The 19,415-nt window shown below is 50.6% G+C and overlaps 1 protein-coding gene across 4 annotated transcripts in view; it reads right to left on the reverse strand.

Annotated features, from left to right (window-relative positions):
- Positions 1-2,797: 2,797 nt before the first annotated feature.
- GARNL3 (GTPase activating Rap/RanGAP domain like 3) overlaps positions 2,798-19,415 on the reverse strand; it is a 129,717-nt gene continuing 113,099 nt past the window's right edge. For all 4 annotated transcript variants that reach the window (XM_066256153.1, XM_066256151.1, XM_066256152.1 and 1 more), the window contains 7 exons: positions 16,941-17,007; positions 10,701-10,808; positions 9,204-9,322; positions 7,377-7,515; positions 6,479-6,694; positions 4,795-4,921; positions 2,798-3,265 (listed from right to left, as the gene is read on the reverse strand). In XM_066256153.1, coding sequence (XP_066112250.1) covers positions 3,091-3,265; positions 4,795-4,921; positions 6,479-6,694; positions 7,377-7,515; positions 9,204-9,322; positions 10,701-10,808; positions 16,941-17,007 — 951 coding nt within the window. In that variant the 3' untranslated portion in view covers positions 2,798-3,090. The remainder of the gene's footprint in view (positions 3,266-4,794; positions 4,922-6,478; positions 6,695-7,376; positions 7,516-9,203; positions 9,323-10,700; positions 10,809-16,940; positions 17,008-19,415) is intronic.

Genomic DNA, 19,415 nt, shown 5'->3' on the forward strand with positions numbered 1-19,415 from the left:
AACTCCGCCCCTCGTATACATTGGATAGCTCTGCCCCAGGGGCGGTTCCAGCGAACTTTGCCTACTGGCTGTTTAGTTCCATTGGTCTTCTTTGATTGGAAGGGCGGATCTCAGCGCAGACGCTAACCGTGCTTTGCGTTCCCATTGGCTGCTCCTACACCCACTCGCGTTGCCGTCCCAGAGCCTCCCGGAGACGCCCATTGGCCGGCTCTGCTTGAAGAGGCTAGGGTCTTGAGCACAGTCATCCAATAGGAGTGTGGTGCGAGCCAGGTGGGGTAAAACAGCTGCTAGCCGAGCCGACCAATGAAGGTGCAGGGATCTAGCTTCAACCAATGGGGCTAGGAGCCGGGCGAAGGCGGAACACGTGGACCACCTCCCAAGACTTCCCGTCCCCACTCTGGGTGGCTGACACAGTCCTTTCGTAGTTCTGTTTGTAGTTATGCTCCGCGTTAAGTGCTGCTCTGGCATTTTAGTTGGAGGAACCCAGACCCTTCGGCTGCCCTGCTCTGGCTACCGAGAGCCGCAGGGCTGGAGTTATCCAAATGACTGTCGTGTGTCACCTTTCAGTCGCAGAGCCTGGCCCGGAGCTCTAGCTGGGCTGCCGGGGGAGGGGGGGGAGGAGCAGAGGCGTGGCCCTGCACCTCGCTGCTCACTTTGAGCCCTCAGATTGCTGATGGCGACAGAGTCCACGACCACTAGCCTTCCAGGTGCTGGGAACCAGTGCTGGGCGGCGTCCCCAGTGCCGCATGTGTGACTGATTATGGGCTTAAGTGGTGAGCTCCACGCTCCCCTGTTCAGTTTCACTTCACATGTAACCCTGATCTTGAATCTTAATCCAAATACTTCCTAATTTTGGGTCCCCTGCGGATGTTAGTAGCCAGCCTGTCTACATGTCACTACTGGAGGTGATGATGATGAGGGCAGGGTTCAAAGGAATCCTGCCGTTTGTACCCAGCACTCTGGGTGCAGGCAGCTGTAGAAGAGTGCTGCATAATTCTGGACAGAACCAGGGATGTGTATAAGAGGCTTAGTTTCTTATCTTTCTCTGGGCCTGTGTTTCCTCTAAGCAGCGATGACAGGATCTGTCTTCCTAGAACAGTGTTTTGATTAGGGTCAATGTACACAAACACCAAGCATATGCGAAGCACCCAAATGCTAGTGGATATGATCATGACAGTTTTTTTGACCTAGTGCAGTCATCTATTATCTTTAAAGATAAGCAACTTCCCCTCTGTGCTTATAGGGCATCTTGTGCTCCAGTTACAAATTCTTATCACAGCTTTGTGATCACCTGTTTATTGCTATCCCCTGCCACCGCCCCTAATGCACCTGACCGCCTTCTCCAGACAGCACTTGGTGTTTGCAGAGTGGATGAATGACTCAAACTCCATGGGTAAACTGCTCAGTTGACAGTTTATTTTGTAACTCAGCCAGTGGGGTGTGTGAGCCACTGGCCCTTACAAACCCGCTCCTGCCCTCTGACTGGTGGTCTCCCTCCCCAAGAGGGTGCAGTGTTCACTTCCTGACTACTGTAAGCAGACACTGTTGCCAGAGCACTCTCCTGACCCCTTTCTAAGCCAAGCACCATCTGTCTGAGTGCCCTTTCTACATCCATTCTTCAGATCTATGACTTTTGTCAAATCACGGGGTAACTCTGATACTGCCAACCTTTTGGAAAATGACCCTTTGTTTTTCTATTCCAGTGAGGGAAGAAACTGCAGGAAAAAAAGATGACAGGGAAGGACACACAAGCTCATAAAGCTCACAAATTAGTTTAACCTGAAAAACCATCAGCCAGTCCCAATTGACAAATCACTCAGCCTGGCTCTGTGGGGTGGACAAAGGAGAGAGCCCAGCTCTGGGGTCAGAGAACTCACAGGTTCAAATCACTGCCCCTTTATGAGCCTTAGTGTCCTTATTTGAAAAGCAAAAAATAATAAAACTTAATTCACAAAACTTTCGGTGAGGTTGAGATACTGGATGGAATGGAATCTGTTTCCCCCTGTATGTGAAAAGGGCATTAACAAAAGACAAAGGCAGAATGGGAATGCTGAATGCTGCAAAGACCACAAGAGGACACGGGGTTGTCAACGCACCACCTGGGCCTCCCTAAAATACACTGTCTCTGTTTCCTTCAGGCTGGGTTCATCATCATGTTGAACCATTTGTGCAACAGACGGAGGAGGCTCTCCCCACAGTGTGCAAAGCCCCTGAGGAGGCGGGATCCAAGCTTCTGTCAGATCAAGGTCAAGTCACACACAGCTCTCTGCACTTGCGGAGAAGACCGCGAAGAACCCAGAACTGCTTTAACAGGAAATGATTTAAAGTTTCTTCTGATGGATAATACAGGTGAGAGGAGAGAATAAAATGGAATCGTCAGATTAAAGCCAGAGGCCCATTACCTTCTTCACACATTACATTTTTTACAGTGAAACTAGATTTCCCCCTTTGTTCTGTCCTGGCTGGAGTAACAATAACACCAAACAAAATAATTTTAAGACTCTTGACCAGCTCCTTCCTTCACATTACTTTTTGGGAGACACAGGAGGAAGAAACAGAAGCTTCTAAGTCCTAACTGTTCACTTTTCTTAAGAGTCTACGGGCAGGGACAGAGCTAGTTCCAAACAGTGACCTGAAACAGTTAAGGGCCAAAGGTGAAAGAAGAAAACTTATTTATAATACATTTTAAAAGCAGTGGCTTTTCTTCATAAAAGAAACACATTATGTGACATAAAACCAACGGAAAAAATAATTTTCCCATCTAAGTATATAAAATATAAGAGAAGGCTACCATAAGTAAGAATGAACATTTTTGATTTATTCAAAGTTTCAATCTAAAACCTTAATGAAATCTACCACCTGTATTACAAGAGGACTGATGGTTCCTGAACAGAAAGAAACAGAGGTCGAGAATGATGGCACTGGACACTAGAGAGTGACCCAAACTGGCCAAGAGTGCAGAAGGGGTTTGGTCCAATAGATCACGGACAGGCTAAAAGCCACATTTTGTTGAGAAAGGATGTCAGAACTGGTTAAAGAGTATAAACTCCATAAGAAAATTAAACGTGGCAAACTTGATTCAGACTCTGTTTACTTCAAGTCAATAACGTCTTCGTCCGAGGAAGCAGTGAGCTGGAAGGGGCTGCTGCCCCACACGGGGCTGCCTTCTCTGGCTGCCCCCGGGTCCGGGTCAGAGCCTGTCGCGTGGCACTGCCTGTCAGGATTGGCTTCAGCGGTTGGACTTTCCAAGGAGCCTGATGTGATCCTAGGAGAGAGAAGTCGCTGGGAACCGCACTGATCTGGACTGAGTTTCCTGCCCTTCCTGCTCATTTGTGCTCCTTTGTGCTCCTAAGTCTGCCCCCCCACTCGCAGTGAAGATGGGGCCATGCGGGAGCCACCCCCACCCCAACAGGGCTTAGTGCCTGCCGTTCAACAGCCCTACCTCATGGATTGGTGTGTTTTATTTATTTTAAACCATTTTTTAGATTTTATTTATTCATTTTTATAGAGAGAGGGGAGAGAGGGGAGAGAGAGAGAGAGAGAGAGAGAGAGAGAGAGAAGGGGGGAGGAGTAGGCAACATCAACTCCCATATGTGCCTTGACCAGGCAGGCCCAGGGTTTTGAACCAGCGACCTCAGCATTCCAGGTTGACGCTCTATCCACTGCGCCAGCACAGGCCAGGCCTGTGGGGGGAGGGGTGTGTGAAAGGCCCGTCGTGGCACGCTGGAGGTGTCTATGAGGCACTATTTATCTTTCTCAAGTGCCCGTTGGGATAACACTCTGCCTCAACCCTCCCATGGCTCCTGTGGCCTGGGGTGAGGGCAGAAGTTCCTACCTATGGGAGCCTGCTGACCCCTGCAGCCTCCCCCCATCGCTGTGTCTCCGTGTCTCTCACTCAGCTCAGTGCCACTGCCTCAAAGAAGCCTTCCTTGCCACCCCCACAGAGTAGACCTGTCCAACCTACCTGCCATAATTTATCTTTTAAAAAAATTGCCTTATAGCACTTGTCAGTTGTGACTACCGGAAATAATTTAATGTGCTTATTTGTGTACAGGTTTAGTGTCTGTTCCTCCACACTAGGATGTAAAGGCCACAAGGGCAGGGGCCTTGTCACATAATAGGGCTCATAGAAGATGGCTGGACTGAGGCATGAGTGAATGCTGGCCCCTGGCCTGGCTAGTGATTTTTTATAAGACATGGCTCAGCCGCTCCTGATGTCTGAGACCCCTCCTGCCTCAGGTGTGTGGTGGCACCCTGCACTCCTTTGTGTCACCTGGGATGCTGTACTTCGTAGAAGGTGAGGTCCCTAAAGGTCATCTCCATGTCCCTACCACCCAGCTCAGGGCCTGGGCTCCGGGGAGGAATGAATAGAGCATGCATGATGTTGCTTGAGGGACACAGATCTCGGGGACAACAAGGGTTCAACACGTCTTCATGAGATACTGCACTGCCATCCAGAGAGGCTGCAGCTGTCTCCCCTCCCACAAGTATTGCAGGAATGCCTTTTCCCATCACTCTTAGCTTTTTTATTTAAAAGAAAAACAAAAAAAACCAACTGTCAATAAATATGGTGAGAAAAAATATAAAAGTGTCATACTGTACTTCAACGAGTAGTTGTTGAGTTGCTAGTGAGGTGGCGCATTTGTGGGGCCCCTCCCTGACAGGCTATGCTCTCGGGGGAGCCTCCGAGAGGAGGGGCGGCTGATGCTCATCACCTGCCAGCAGAGAGGGCCTGGTGGCAGTGCTGGGACCTAAAGGGCCACCACCCTGAGCGGGGGCTGCTGCTTTCTTTACCTGTCGCTGCTAGTGGATCTCACTGTCTCTGGCTTGGGACCTTCCTGGGTCTCTTCTAACCGCTTCCGGCCTTTGGACTTGGGCTTTGGTGCTCCTTCTGACCTGGGCCCACCGTCGTCGGAGAGGCCTGGATTGCAGGGGAGAATCGTAGGTCAGAGAGCCCCCAACAGAGGGCTGCTAGAGACAGACAATGCCCTCGTCTTCTTGGTTGGGAACTGGTGCATTATTGGAATAGAGTCAGGACAGGAGAAGATGAAGTATAAGTTTTTCAAAGTTGGTTTTCTTGGTGGTGGAAGGTTATTTTGCCCCCATGATTATAAAGAATATATATATTGCCAAAAATTTTTAAAAACAGAGACTCAGCAGAGTCAAATGAAGGAGAGGAAATTGCCTACAACCCTATCACTGGAAACTGTAATTCTCCAGCTCCTCAGTTCAGGTCAGTTTGGGAAAAGCACAGTGGCTTGTTAAACAGTGGTTGGAGAGCAAGTTTTCATGGGGAACAGTGGGTTCCAGATAGCAGCACTGTAGAAGGTACCAACTTCCAAACCAACCGACTTTGCCAGTGTCAAAGCCTGCGTCGTCAGGCGGCCCGAACCCCCTTCTGTGGTTCAGGAAACGTGACTGCAGGGCAGGCAGGTGCTAACGCCGCTGCCCTTACAGTTTTATTTATTTATTTATTTATTTATTTGCATTTTTCTGAAGCTGGAAACAGGGAGAGACAGTCGGACAGACTCCCGCATGCGCCCGACCGGGATCCACCCGGCACGCCCACCATGGGGCGATGCTCTGCCCATCCTGGGCGTCGTCATGTTGCGACCAGAGCCACTCTAGCGCCTGGGGCAGAGGCCAAGGAGCCATCCCCAGCGCCCGGGCCATCTTTGCTCCAATGGAGCCTTGGCTGCGGGAGGGGAAGAGAGAGACAGAGAGGAAGGCGCGGCAGAGGGGTGGAGAAGCAAATGGGCGCTTCTCCTGTGTGCCCTGGCCGGGAATTGAACCTGGGTCCTCCGCACGCTAGGCCGACGCTCTACCGCTGAGCCAACCGGCCAGGGCTGCCCTTACAGTTTTATGCCACAGAGGTCCTGATTCGGGTTCCTTCTGGTTTTACATATCATGTCCATTTTCCTCATTTTGTTTTCATAATTCTGAGCAGAAAGCTTTCTAACAGTCTGGCCTTTTCACAGCGACCACGGTGCTGTGTGATCCTCTGGCTCGTTCTCCTGTCTGCAGATGGAGGTAGAAGGGCGGGACAGTGTCTTACACCTGGATGTCCCTACAGGCTGAGGGCCTTCGGCAGTGATATCTGAGCCACACAGGGGATCCGGACAAACACAGTAAATTTACACTTGGATATACAAATATGAAGTGTTATTTCAGCACTGGAGAATACAAACCCTTTCGGACACTTCTCTAGAAAATCATCCATATACACGTTATATTTTAGTAGTATCAGACTAGACATGCTATTTACAGGCTGATTTCCCTGTTTAACCGTGGTTCGGGCAGCTTTCCACACCAATAAACTCAGCCCCAGGCACCACTGCGGGGGGAGGGCTGCGCAGTATATTCCTTGGTACAACTTATGAACCCCTTACTCACTGCTCTTCAAGATGATGACCATCCGAAGGTAAAAACCAGCTGGTATGTTTACACACTGTGAAAACAAAAAAACTTGAGCCATTACCCAACAGTTCCCTGCGGGTCCTGCTTGCTATTTCTTTAATCTCCATCCGGGACAGGGACAAGGAGTGCGTGACCGGAACAGCTGCGATGCCCACGCCCACGGAGGTGGGCGGGGTGATGGCCTTGGAGACCAAGGGCGACTTCAGAGGCCGCTCGATGCTTCTGCCCACCAGGTTTCTGAGTGGAATCTTGTACAGATTTTTTGACTGAATTTCACCTGAAATGTGATGTAGAAAAGAACATCAGAACATGAAGAAGAGGTTGCATTATTTACAAGAGGATAATTGCCGGCTCCTCAACAGCTAGCATGGAGATTTGATGTCGCACGCTGATCTCCCACGTCCCATTAGGAGCAAGGCCGTGGTTCCGTGGGCACTGTGTTCATGGACAAGGTGCCCTCACTGGTCACCTGCACAGGAGCAGAGAGCCGAGAGGGACCCCGCCGCACAGGCGCCACGTGGGGGAGCCCCGGGCTTTACGGTACCAAGGCCCACAGAGGGCCGATGTGCTGGGAAGAACTGGGTTCGGGCGTCTGGGCCGCAGCAGAGGCCTCCGGGCTGGGCGGGCTTGGGGCGCAGCGGGCAGAGTGAGGAGCTGGGCGAGCCAAGTACGGCGCAGGACCAGTCATTCCCTTTTAGCATCAGACCCTCTGTTGTTCACCTCCCCGAACGGGTAACTGCTCGCAGGCCCCACGCTCTCCAGCCCTCAGCTCCCTTCTCCCCATTGGAACAATTTTTGTTGTTGTTGCTGTTATCAAATTTCTTAATGCAACCAATGCGTTCAGAATACAAGTTTTTCTACGGCTTTAAACAGAGCCTTAGGCGGCAATGACATGTTGATACTTGACAGTGAATGGGTTAAAAATACCTATTACTGAGACAGTAAAAACTGGACTTCACCTTCCCCCAGGGAAGAAGGAAACGCTGGCATGTCGCGGCCCGAGGGTGTCTGAGGAGAATTGTGGGCACTGGCCGCCCTGGAGCTGCCTCCGGACAGGACCTCCTTCTCTGCCGCGGCCGCTGTGAAGTATATATCCGACTGGAAAGGAAGAGAGGCATGACGCTGCGCACCGCCGCGGACCCCGCGCCCCCGGCCCTCGTTCTCCCTGGATCCATCCGCTCGTCCTGCGGGAGGGCAGCGCAGGCCCCATGCCCTGGCTAGCCGGCGGAGCGGCCCTCACACCGTCCTGGGCACTCTCTTCCCCACACCTCTCTAATTATCAACACATCAGCAAACACAGGCACAACTCTCGCGTCCCCACCAGGACTCTCAGGTACCAGGAGTGTGGGAACTGGGAGGGACCTGAGGGCTCAGTCAGGACCACTCACAGGCGGGGGAGGTGGTTGCTCCTGCCCACCCGTGACATGCTGGCTCCATAATCACGCGGGGCTGTGCTGCAGCCAGCTTGGACCAAGGTAGAACCACCAATCTTCAGACACTTTACATGTCCTACATGCAGCCATTATTAAATTTAGGTGGATTATATTAAGAACAGAGGTACTAAATATCCAAGTTCAGCTATTTCAAATAATTTTGCTACATTTACTTGAGGTTTTTACAGCACAGAAACTGAGTGGTAGAAACTGTTAATAATGGGTCCTGTGCGTTGATCATCCATTCCCAACTGAGTTCCAGGGTCACATGGGAGCTTGAAATTAACCACAGTGGGACCGTTTATACCCCAGAAATCGGCAAAGCTACAAATCGGAACTCTGATTTGTTGATTGCCTAGACTTAAAGTGAAGAAGAAAATCCTAATCCAGATTAAAATTACGGGTGTGTCCAGTCCAATGCTGAAGCCAACAGGAGTTTTGGTTTGATGGCTTGAGCTGTAAGGCCAACAGTAAATCATGGAGCGAACTGCAATCATAGGTTGGCTACAGATAAAGAATTCAGCAAAAATTAACAAAAGCATTTTGTGAGAGCTCATGGTTAAATGGACTTTAAGATAAAAAGCTTTGTATATTTTATCCATAAACTGTGTAAGCTATTTTAATTTTATATCAGTAAAATATATAGTTAACTAATGTACAGATATATGTATCTACACACACAAACACACTCACACACTAACTTCCCGGAGGGTTGGTTCAACATTTACCATGTTAGTGATTAGGTGGCTCAGTCCCTGCTGTCACAGAACCGTCACATAGAGGGGCAGGCAGACAAATATGCAGTCCCCACCACCAGATGTAACGCATGTCAGTGTGGAGAAAGTGCCACAGAAGGCGCAGCTGGGGACCAGCCCAGTCTGGCAGGGCTGGGGAGACTGTGGGTTGCCTGGGGCGAGGGCACTAGAACAACCCCGACTATGGACCAGTGAGATGACGCCCTGGGAAGTCATCTCCCCTGCTACCTTGGTTCGCTCAAACCCTGTTACTAGACCCTAGATTGCTCAGTTAGCCCTGGGTCACGAGGTTCAAAGGCAAAATGAGAGCAGAGGGTGACCACTTACCCAGTCTTTGCTGGGGGTTTCTCTTCAGCTGGGTGCTCCCCAACTGTCACCAGCCCCAGATGAGTCTAACACAACTAAGGAGGGGCCCCACGTGAAAACACAACCGACGGGTCTGTTTGCAGCCTTTTCACCTCCTGTCTGGCGTCCTGACACAGTGGTGCTGCCATCCTCACCCCAACTGGATGACAGGAGCGTCTCTGCTCGCCCGGCACCTGCTGGTGCTTGGGCTCCCAAAGCCCCGCTGATGGAAATGAACCCCCACTCTGCTCACCCTGGAGGCCACGAGCTGCAGCTGAGGCACAACCGCCGTGTGGACCAGGTTCCCATTCACGACCAGGCGGATCTCCATGGCGTCAGTGGTGAAGGCCAGGAGGTACGGGAAGGCGCAGACTGCAAGGGAACAGGCATGTCGGCGCGCAGCCCCCTGCTGTGGCCGGGAGGCTGTGGCTGCCTCACATTTATCCTCCCTACTCTGCTAGCTCCCACCTCCCCCACCCTTCCGGCTGCTCCGTCTTCCTCATGGGCAGGTGCCCCAATTCTCAGAGGAGCCTCCCCTTCGTTGCCACACTCCTGCTTCTAATGGCGTGCACTGTCTCCAGGTCGCCTCGCCACCTTCCCTGCTGCATCCTGGGACCCCATCTTCCCAAGGCTCAGGGCCCAAGTCCTGTGGGACGTCCCCCATACTGTGCACACTCACGCTGACACCCCTCCCTGGCCTGTACCCAGTCTCCATTCCCTGTCATCAGTCACTCCTCGGTCCTCCTGTTGTGTGGGTGGGCGGGGGCTGCGTCTTATCCCTTGCTGCCCCTCTGGTTCAGTGGGTTTGCTGAGATTGGCCCCTCTTTGTGGCGTAGTTTTTAGGACACATGGTGACTTCCAGACACCACCAGTGCCCTGGCCGCTCGGTGAGGCTGCTTCGTGCCACTCTCTCCTCCCGCTGCCCTCCGTGTCCTCTCCACGGTGACCGCACCCACTTCCTTGGCTTCACCCTGGTGACTCTTCCTGGGCTTCTCCTCTTCTCTCTCAGGGCACCCCAGGGTCATGGCTCCAGGGTCGTGGAACCAAACCGGAGAGCCACTGCAGCCCTTCCCTTTCCCCGCATCTCAGGAGTCATGAAGCCAGACCCGCCTCCGGGTCGCGGGCGGGCTCCTCCACTCTCCTGTCAGAACTCACCAGGTTTACTTCTCAACACACTTCCATTCTGAGGAAAACAGTCCTAACGTGAACATGCTCGGCTCGGATCTGACTCTCGCCAGGCGGATGCCTGGCTGTGGCTGTTGAACCACCAAGCCGAGGCGCCCCCACGCCTGTCCTGACACTTCAGTGACAGGCAAAGTCCCTGAGTTTCTGTGATTCTAGGCTTTCAAGCTCCAATAATACAAGAATGACGCTGAACGCCTTGTGCTTCTCCCCCAAGTTAGTCAGGGCTTTTGGACTGGAGATTTGCTCTTGAATTTTAGAAAAAGGTGAGCGAGGCCCCGATGCGATGCGCGAGGACAGTGAACAGTAGCCCAGTGCTGAAAGCTGAGATTTAATTGATCTCAAAGGCTCACATGCTCAGGCACTGGGAACTGGGAGGAACAGTGGAAGACAATAGCCCCAAAGGGGAACAATAGAAGCAATTAAAGAAGAAAAAGAATGCTGAGTCCCCATGCTCACATAATGTCCGGTAATTTAGCAGTAGGCCAGCGAGCCCACTCACACAGGATTGAACAGTTCCGGATGACTCTATTCAGGGCAAGGGTGTTATGGGAAGGGATTTTCTTACCGACCGCATAAGGAGCCTGGTTCCAACAGAACTGGAAATCTGACGCAGAGGGTTGAACCAGAAAAGAGCCCCCATTAAATGGACAAACTTTTTTATAGATGCAACTGTCTGCAACGAAACAATAGTAACTCATTTTTGTTAGAGACAATACTTAGATCATGGTCATTAGATAAATAAAAAATAGCTTGTATGACTATTGTCACGAGGCCAGACTCTCAGGTTAGTAACTACTACAATAATCACAGCTGCCACTTGGGGAGAATTTACCATGTGCCAGGCACTGAGTTTTAAAAACACTATCCTGTTTAATCCGTACAACCTCATGAAGGAGATGCTATTGTTATGCTCATTGTACAGATCAGAAAATTGAGGCAAGGAGAGGTGAAGTGCCTGGTCCAAAGTCTCACCAGTACTGCATGGGGGAGAACTCAGGTCTGCCTGACTGCAGAGAAGAAGGAAAGCTGGATGGTGGCCCTTGGATGGAGGAAATCCTCCTGCAAAACTGGTCACCAAGCAGGACAGCTATATACTCCCCCTCCGCCTCCCAATGTTTTATTATGAAAACTTGGAGCCATAGCGTAGATCACCTTGGTGAACCTGAGCCCGCATTAGATTACAGCCAGATTAATTCAACCACCCTGTTTCTGGCGGCTCCAAGCTCTAAGTGCAAGTCCAGGTGGGTCTGACCCTCTCGTAGGGGGAAGTTCACGTAGAAACAGAGGCCCCTTTTATTTCCGAAGCCCATCATGTTTTAGCCATACAAGTTTAAATTCTTTTTAAAAACAGCTTTATTGAGATACAATTTATATACCACAAAACTCATCCATTTTAAGTGTGCAATTCAATGAATTTTGGTATGTTTACAGGGTTGTCCACATCACAGCTAATTGTGTAACATTTTCATCACCCTAAAAAGAAGCCCCGTGGCCATTAAGCAGTCACCCCCCCCATCCTACTGTTAGGACTGAAGCCATGTCCCCACTGTGTGGGGGGTGCAGCTGTGGAAGAAGAGCTGCTTATGGAGGCCTGTGACATGGGGCTGGAGTGGTGGTGACAGCAGAGGGCCATCCCAGCAGCAGCCCACGGCCCATCTGAAGCTCCTGCTTGCCCGTCAAATCCTTCTGGAATGTCCGGCCCCATCGGGACTGAGGCGCTCCTTTGATGTCATCACTGTGCCTTGTAAAGCAGTTACACTGCCTATAGCTCCATTTAACAGAGTGAGTTATTGGGGAAGAAAAACTAACGAGTCAGTCTAGTTCTGTTTTGGAAAAAGGTCCTCGTGCTCAGCTGAAGACCTTGGTCCCTGAGAAAGCCAAGGCTCAGGAAGGTGGCCGGGACGTCCTGCCGCGGGCCCTCCCCGGCTGTGCCCGCACGGTCTCCTGTGACCCTGGGTGCTCGGAGGCTCCCATTGCCCCCCCACACTGGCCACTCAGCTCCCGAGGGAGCCGGCTCTGGACATTGTGCCCCCTTGCCTGCACCGCCAGCTTGCTCTCTTTCCCGACAGCTTGACAACGTGCTGTGCTGTTTCGTCCACCATTTAGAAAAACAAAATCCTTTTGACCTCGCTTTCCTCTACCAGCTATCACCCCCTTCCTTTCTCCTTTTCCCTTGAAGCAAAATTCTTTGAAAGACTTGTCTCTATTTCCTCTTCCCCTTTCTTGGGTGCCCTGTGCAGTCAGGCTTTTGTGCCCACTCCTGCCTCAAAGACCCCTGCTCATGCCAAGGTTCCCTAGCAACCTCCACTTTGTAACAACCCCCCCCTCCCCCAGCTGCTCTCAGACCCGGCTCATCTGGTCGGAGTGAAGGACACAGCCGGTCACGCCCTCCTTAAACAGGGCCTCTCAGGACCCGCCCGCTCCAGGTTTCTGTCTGGCCACTCCGCAGTCTTCGTCTTCGCTGCTTCCTCCTAGCTCTCTCCCCAGTCTCTCTACACAATCGCTTTAGTCTTGTGACTCCAAAGGTCACTTACATGCTAAAGACACCTCCTGGATAGCTCTGGCCAGCACTGTCCCCTGAGCTTTGGACTTGACCATCCAGCTGATTGCTCAGGGTCTCCCCCAGGGAGGCACTGGCGAGTCCAAACCAAACCCCAGATCTCTCCCCAAACCTGCTCCTATTTAAGGCCCTCTTCCCAGTGAACGCATTCTCTCACTGCAGGTGAACTAGTCTCCACTCTTCCGGCTGCTCGGGCCCAGACCGCAGGGTCTTCCTCTTCTCTTCCTCTCTAGCCCACGTTTGAGTCATCAGCAAGTTACCTTGGTTCTCACATTTAAAGCACCGCTTTCAGGGTGTCTGACCATGTCCCAGCACCGCCGCTGCTGTCGTTCGGGTCCAAGCCACTGTCGCCTTTCGCCAGGCGAATGCAGCCACCTGGTACCTGCTCTCGCCACCTTTACCCTCTGCTGTTAGTTCTCACGCAGGGGCCAGAGTGCCTTTCTCCACCTGAGTCAGGTCACGGCGCCCCTTGACTCAAACCCCATTCGCTCACAGAGTCGAGTGCAAAGGCCTGCCATCTGCCAGGCTGGCCGGGTCTGTCCCCTCTGCTGCGGTCATTCTTGTGCTCTCACACCCTCCCTCACCGGTGTGGCCACTTTGGCGTCACCTCAGACATACAGCAGAGGGCCTCCAGTTCCAACTTAGTTTAGGAAAGTAAGCAAATTCTGTTTTTTTTTCCTTTTCATGGAATGTATCGAGATGACACTGGTTAACAAAACGAGCGAGTGTTTCCTGAAGACTGGTACTGAGAAGTGTGTCCCCGCTCCCTGTGCTGGTGTCCCTGCCTGGCTCTGCCTGCAGTGCCTCACGCTGTCCCTGGCTGTGCCTTTCGCTGGACCATCCCTGTCCTGGGCCCAGAGAAGATCGTTCACTGTGGTTACAAAGGGCCTCCTGAACGAGGGGGCCAGGGAGGGGGGCGGGGCCAGAAGAATGTCATTGCGCCCCCAAAGGAGCTCAGAGTCAATGGTCTTCACTTCTGTGACTTTCCCCGTCCGGCACGTGGAGAACAGGGTGACATGCACTCTTGTCAATTTTAAGATACATTTCTTTGAAGAAAAGTCCTTTTAAGCATGTAGAAAAAGTTCTACAGAGGTTACAAACTGGGTTCTGAATTAATACTCTGATGAATCTGGAATTAATGAGGAAAAATAATATCTTACTGTCTGGTAAGGTGTTACGGGCTCTTCAGGAACAATCCTGTTTAATCCTCACCACAGTCATGAGAAGTAGGTTTGTACTTTAACATACTTGTCTGGAAGTTACCACTTAGGTTATGAAGAGTCACACAGAGAAGAAGGCTACTGCTTTGTGGGCTTTTCTAGTGTTCCTTGAGTGATGATCTTGAAAACATCAGCAAACACAGAGTTCACTCTTTATACTAAAATTTATTGTTTGTATTAAAGGTAAGTCATTAGCAGGGTTTTTTAGCTACTGGTCTGCTGATTGGTGCCGGTCCACCAGAATTTTCATGCTAGTCGGTGATTTAACCACCCTGATACCACTGTGCTAAGGTCACAGCCAAATTTTCTTTTCTTTCTTTTTTTTAAGCAAAGATTGAGCCTAATCAAGATAGAGATTAATTACAAAGAAAAAAAATCATTAACATATCATCTTATGTATACTGTATACTTTCCCCCCTAAAGTTTATCTCTCTCAAATAACATGTAACTAGAAGTTACAATACCTAGTATAAAATATTTTCATCTTTAACATTCACTGAGATAAAAATTTCTCTATACCAAACTCTGATTTATAGGAACAATTTTTATTTCATTTTATTAATAGAAAAGAACTGACTTCAGTGACAAAAATCAGCTTCAAATTTTGGAGGGAACAGAATCATTCTGCAGTGCCTTGTGGAAAAGGGCTTTTATTGTATAGGGTCTGTGACCAAGACAAGAAGCTGGAACAAAACAAGGGAAGGAGTGTGCTGGAATGAGTTACAGATGTGACCTGGGACACTGGGGGAAACCCTCTGGTTCTCCTGGACTTGTCACCAGGTACTATCGACCTTCTGGGGAGAAGAGGGACATGGAACACCCAAGCCACATCCCTGACCCAAAGAAATGGGAGGAAGTGACACAATCTGGAAAGATGAGGTGGTCTGGGAACCTCTGGGATTTCCAAGACCTTGACCCATGTGTGGTCTAAATATACAGAGATGCCCTTCTGATGGCCCGGTAGATCCAGAGCAGGGGGAGTCAACCTTTTTATACCTACCGCCCACTTCTGTATCTCTGTTAGTAGTAACATTTTCTAACCGCCCACCAGTTCCACAGTCATGGTGATTTATAAAGTAGGGAAGTAACTTTACTTTATAAAATTTATATAAAGCAGAGTTACGGCAAGTTAAAGCATATAATAATAATTACTTACCAAGTACTTTATGTCGGATTTTCACTAAGTTTGGCAGAATAAATCTTTATACAACAACTTACTATAGTTAAATCTACCTTTTTATTTATACTTTGGTTGCTCCGCTACCGCCCACCATGAAAGCTGGAGCGCCCCCTAGTGGGTGGTAGGGACCAGGTTGACTACCACTGCTCTAGAGGAACAGACACCCTGAGCCCATGCTGAGATGTAACCAGAAGACGAGCAGACCCAGAGGAACCTGCACTGCCAAGGGGCTCCAGAGGCGAGGAGGCCACTAGAACCACCTGGCCCAGAGTGCCCGCTCCGCCTGCTGGAGTCAATGAAACTTCAAACATGGTACCAAGAGTACGTCATTCATGCTTGTCTCCATACTCCCTTTTCATGTGGGGTTTCATTCTTTTAGTCTAAAAGCCTCCTCGATCTTTCTGTTCGTAACTTCTTATACACCTAAAACCCCTCCCATCCTTTCACGTAGTTTAAAGGGGGAAAAAAATCTACATCAGTGTTTAAAGCATTCTGTTGTTTTCTTTCTTTTTTCTTTTTTTAAAAAATTTTTTAGCCTGACCAGGCGGTGGCACAGTGGATAGAGCGTCAGACTGGGATGCGGAAGACCCAGGTTCGAGACCCCGAGGTCTCCAACTTGAGTGCAGGCTCATCTGGTTGGAGCAAAAGCTCATTGGCTTGAGCGCAAGGTCGCTGGCTCGAGCAAGGGGTTCCTCGGTCTGCTGAAGGCCCGCGGTCAAGGCACATATGAGAAAGCAATCAATGAACATCTGAGGTGTTGCAACATGCAACGAAAAACTAATGATTGATGCTTCTCATCTCTCTGTTCCTGTCTGTTTGTCCCTGTTTATCCCTCTCCCTGACTCTCTGACTCTGTAAAAACAAACAAACAAAAACAAAACAAAAAAACCTATTAAAAATAATTTTTAGACATATTTCAGGCCATAATATCCTAAAAGGGAGATTTATTGTTGGAGAGCTTCCTTGTGAAACCTTCTCCCAACTTATCCCCCATAAATCTCGAATTCTGAAAGACAATGTTTTCCAACAAATTTCTCTATTAATAATTGGCTTTCCTGTACTTATTAATCAACAATTAATTAATCAAACTATCTGTCCCATGTGATATAACCAGCATCACCATTCTCTATTAATTCAGTTCTAGGAAAAAAGATGTTTTCCTGTTTTAGTTAGACTGGGCAGCCTTACCCATGTAAATATGTTACTACTGTTAGCTATAAAAATATCCTTTTTATTGTAGTATAATATTAGCATTTGAAATGCTGCAAATCCTTGAAGACTCTATTTGGCACTTTTGGTTGGCCCAAACCCACCCCCTCCCTTACCCAAACTAACCCAGTGGAGGCCAGATACTAGGTAGATGCTCATTTCATTAGCACCTGAAAAATAGCAGAAAGTAGAATAGTAACTGTGGTTAAAATTTTGGGTGATAGAATCCCAAGGGCCCCGAATGTGAGCCCTGGTTCCGCTGTTCTGTATGACCTTGAGAAGGGCAGTTCACCTCTCCGGGCCTCAGCGGCCTTACCTCCAAACTACAGATGATGCCAGTACCTGACAATTAAAGAGACAAGGACTCCAGCATACTGAGCATAGCACATGGCACACAGTAAGGGCTCCCTGAGTGGGAGCTATCACCTTAACTGTCACCCCCACATCCTGGAGACAGGGCCACAGGCCTGGGGCGGAGATTCAGCTAGGAATGAAATTCTTAGATGCCCCCTACAGTGCAGTTAAGGACACAGGAATGATACAGTAGGTAAATCTAAGGCTAAGTCCCTTTAAATTGTGCCCCCAAAAGAACAGTGGATTTTAGCAAGTAGAGAGACGAGCACACGGTTCACTTACAGTTGTAACACAAGAGCAGCCCGGCTTCCCCATCCTCATACACATCAATAGCTGCAACAAAATGGACCTGCAATGACAACGGGCAGTGGTCATCGGCAGGCCAGACACTGAGGCTGCAAAGACTTCCCGAGCCATGGTGCGCGGCCGTGGCCCTGGCTGTGTGTGAACATCTCCAGCTCGCCAGCACCCCACGCCGCATAGGGGCCGTGGCTCCAATCCATGGCAGGTAGGAGAGAAAGGCATGGCGTGCCTGCCTTCCTCCCCAGGGCTTGCTCACGGCTCGCATCCCTGTGGGAAGCTCTGTAGGAAGGCATCTCTGCTCTCTCTAGTGAAATGACTCATCATGTCACGTGCTCCAGTTCCCAACTCAATCTCACCTCAACCCTGGTTAGCAGACGCTCTAACTCCCATTATACAGAAGAGGAAATCCAGGCTCAGAGACATGTAGTCACTCTAGTCCGTCCGCTAGTCGTGCTGCAGTCAAGATCTGAGCTGGGCCGCTGGTTCCGCCTCAGGTGTCCTGGGACTTATAGTTCGATGGCACTTATCTGGCCAGAGACTCCAGGCTGTAGCGGGTCTGAATGTGTCCACTCTGCCAGCCTGTGAACTTCCAGAGGGGAGGGGCCGGATGTCCCCGTCATGCCTTGTGATGTGGCTGTGGGCGCCACAGCACGCTGGGTTTAGGAGCCTGGCCTTCGGAGTCAGACGAGTTTGAGTCTGCCCCTGCTAGTTACCAGCTGTGTGGTTTTGGGTACTCCTCTTTTCTGAGCCTCAGTTTCCTTTTCTGCAAAATGGGGATGTGAACAAGTACTTCCCCCAGACTATTGGGGAGATTTTGCAAGACAATGCTTACAAAGTGCTCTGGTGCGGAGCCAGGTTGTTCAGTGGTGGCCATGCTCATTATCACTGTGGGAGAGTTAGAATGGCAACTCAGAGGTAGGGCCTGTGCAAGTGTTTGGGTGGCAGGTGCAGGGGTGAGGAAGGGACAGGAATCGAGGAAGTTCAGGCAGCCGTCCAGACTGAGAGCTATCATGGTGGCAGAAAGCACCAGGTAGACTGGCATCAGGTGGGTCTGTGAGGGGACCATCCCAGGACTGTGCTGACAGGTGGACAAGCTCGGCTGTACTCAGAGGTTCAGGCTGCAGGGCAGGCAGTGGTGGAGCTCCAGTCACAGGGCTGGGATCAGGGACAGAGCCCACAGCTTGGACCTAACCACTTCCCCTGAGGCGCTCCACAGCCTCTTGTTGGTGCTTCTGAAACACTTCCCCTCTGGAGCTGGGGCTGTCTGAGCCCCGAGGTAGAACTGCAGCCTGCAATGGGGATGGGGGCAGGGACGTGGAGGAGACGAGAGCAGGAGTGGCAAGAAACCAGGTCACCCACTCCACAGGGTGCCGCGCATGTGGCAGGCAGCCACGAGTGTCACCTGAGCGGCACACACACTCTGTGTCCCCTGCGTCCACTGCGCTCAGGCCCGTGCTGCAGGAAGGCCACGGCTGACTCAGCTCTCGGAAAGCATGCTGCTCGCGGCCCTGCCATTTCTCTAGGGCTCATCTTCCCAGTTAGAGAGACTCCTTGCAAAGATGCGTCACACTGTCTAAGCCTGTCTGCTGCTTGGCAAACCCTCGGCAGCTCTGATTTACCAGCATAGGGAATATGGGCCCACTTAGGGCCAGGGAGGGTTTACAAAGTTTTTTAAAAAGCATTTTTCTGGCCCTGGCTGGTTGGCTCAGTGGTAGAGCATCAGCACGGTGTGTAGAAGTCCCGGGTTCAATTCCCAGCCAGGACACACAAGAGCAGCGCACATCTGCTTCTCCACCCTTCCCCCTCTCCTTCCTCTCTGTCTCTCTCTTCCCCTCCCACAACCAAGGCTCCATTGGAGCACAGTTGGCCTGGGCACTGAGGATGGCTCCATGGCCTCCGCCTCAGGCACTAGAATGGCTCCAGTTGCAGCGGAGCAACACCCCAGATGGGCAGAGAATTGCCTTCTAGTGGGCATGCCAGGTATATCCCAGTTGGGTGCATGCAGAAGTCTGTGTCTCTGCCTCCCCACTTCTCATTTCAGAAAAATACCAAAAAAAATTTTTTTTAAAGCATTTTCTCACCTGACCAGGCAGTGGCGCAGTAGATAGAGCGGCGGACTGGGATGGATGCGGAGGACCCAGGTTCGAGACCCTGAGGTCACCAGCTTGAGCGCGGATTCATCTGGTTTGAGCAAAGCTCACCAGCTTGGACCCAAGGTTACTAGCTCAAGCAAGGGGTTACTTGGTCTGCTGAAGGCCCACGGTCAAGGCACATATGAGAAAACAATCAATGAACAACTAAGGTGTCGCAACAAAAAATTGATGATTGATGTTTCTCATCTCTCTCCCTTCCTGTCTGTCTGTCCCTATCTATCCCTCTCTCTCTGTCTCTGTTAAAAAAAAAAAGAAAGAAAAAATAAGCATTTTGAAAAGCTTGTATCTTTTTTTTAAAAGC

Source organism: Saccopteryx bilineata, chromosome 2 (assembly GCF_036850765.1).
Source record: "Saccopteryx bilineata isolate mSacBil1 chromosome 2, mSacBil1_pri_phased_curated, whole genome shotgun sequence".
Classification (NCBI taxonomy): Eukaryota; Metazoa; Chordata; class Mammalia; order Chiroptera; family Emballonuridae; genus Saccopteryx; species Saccopteryx bilineata.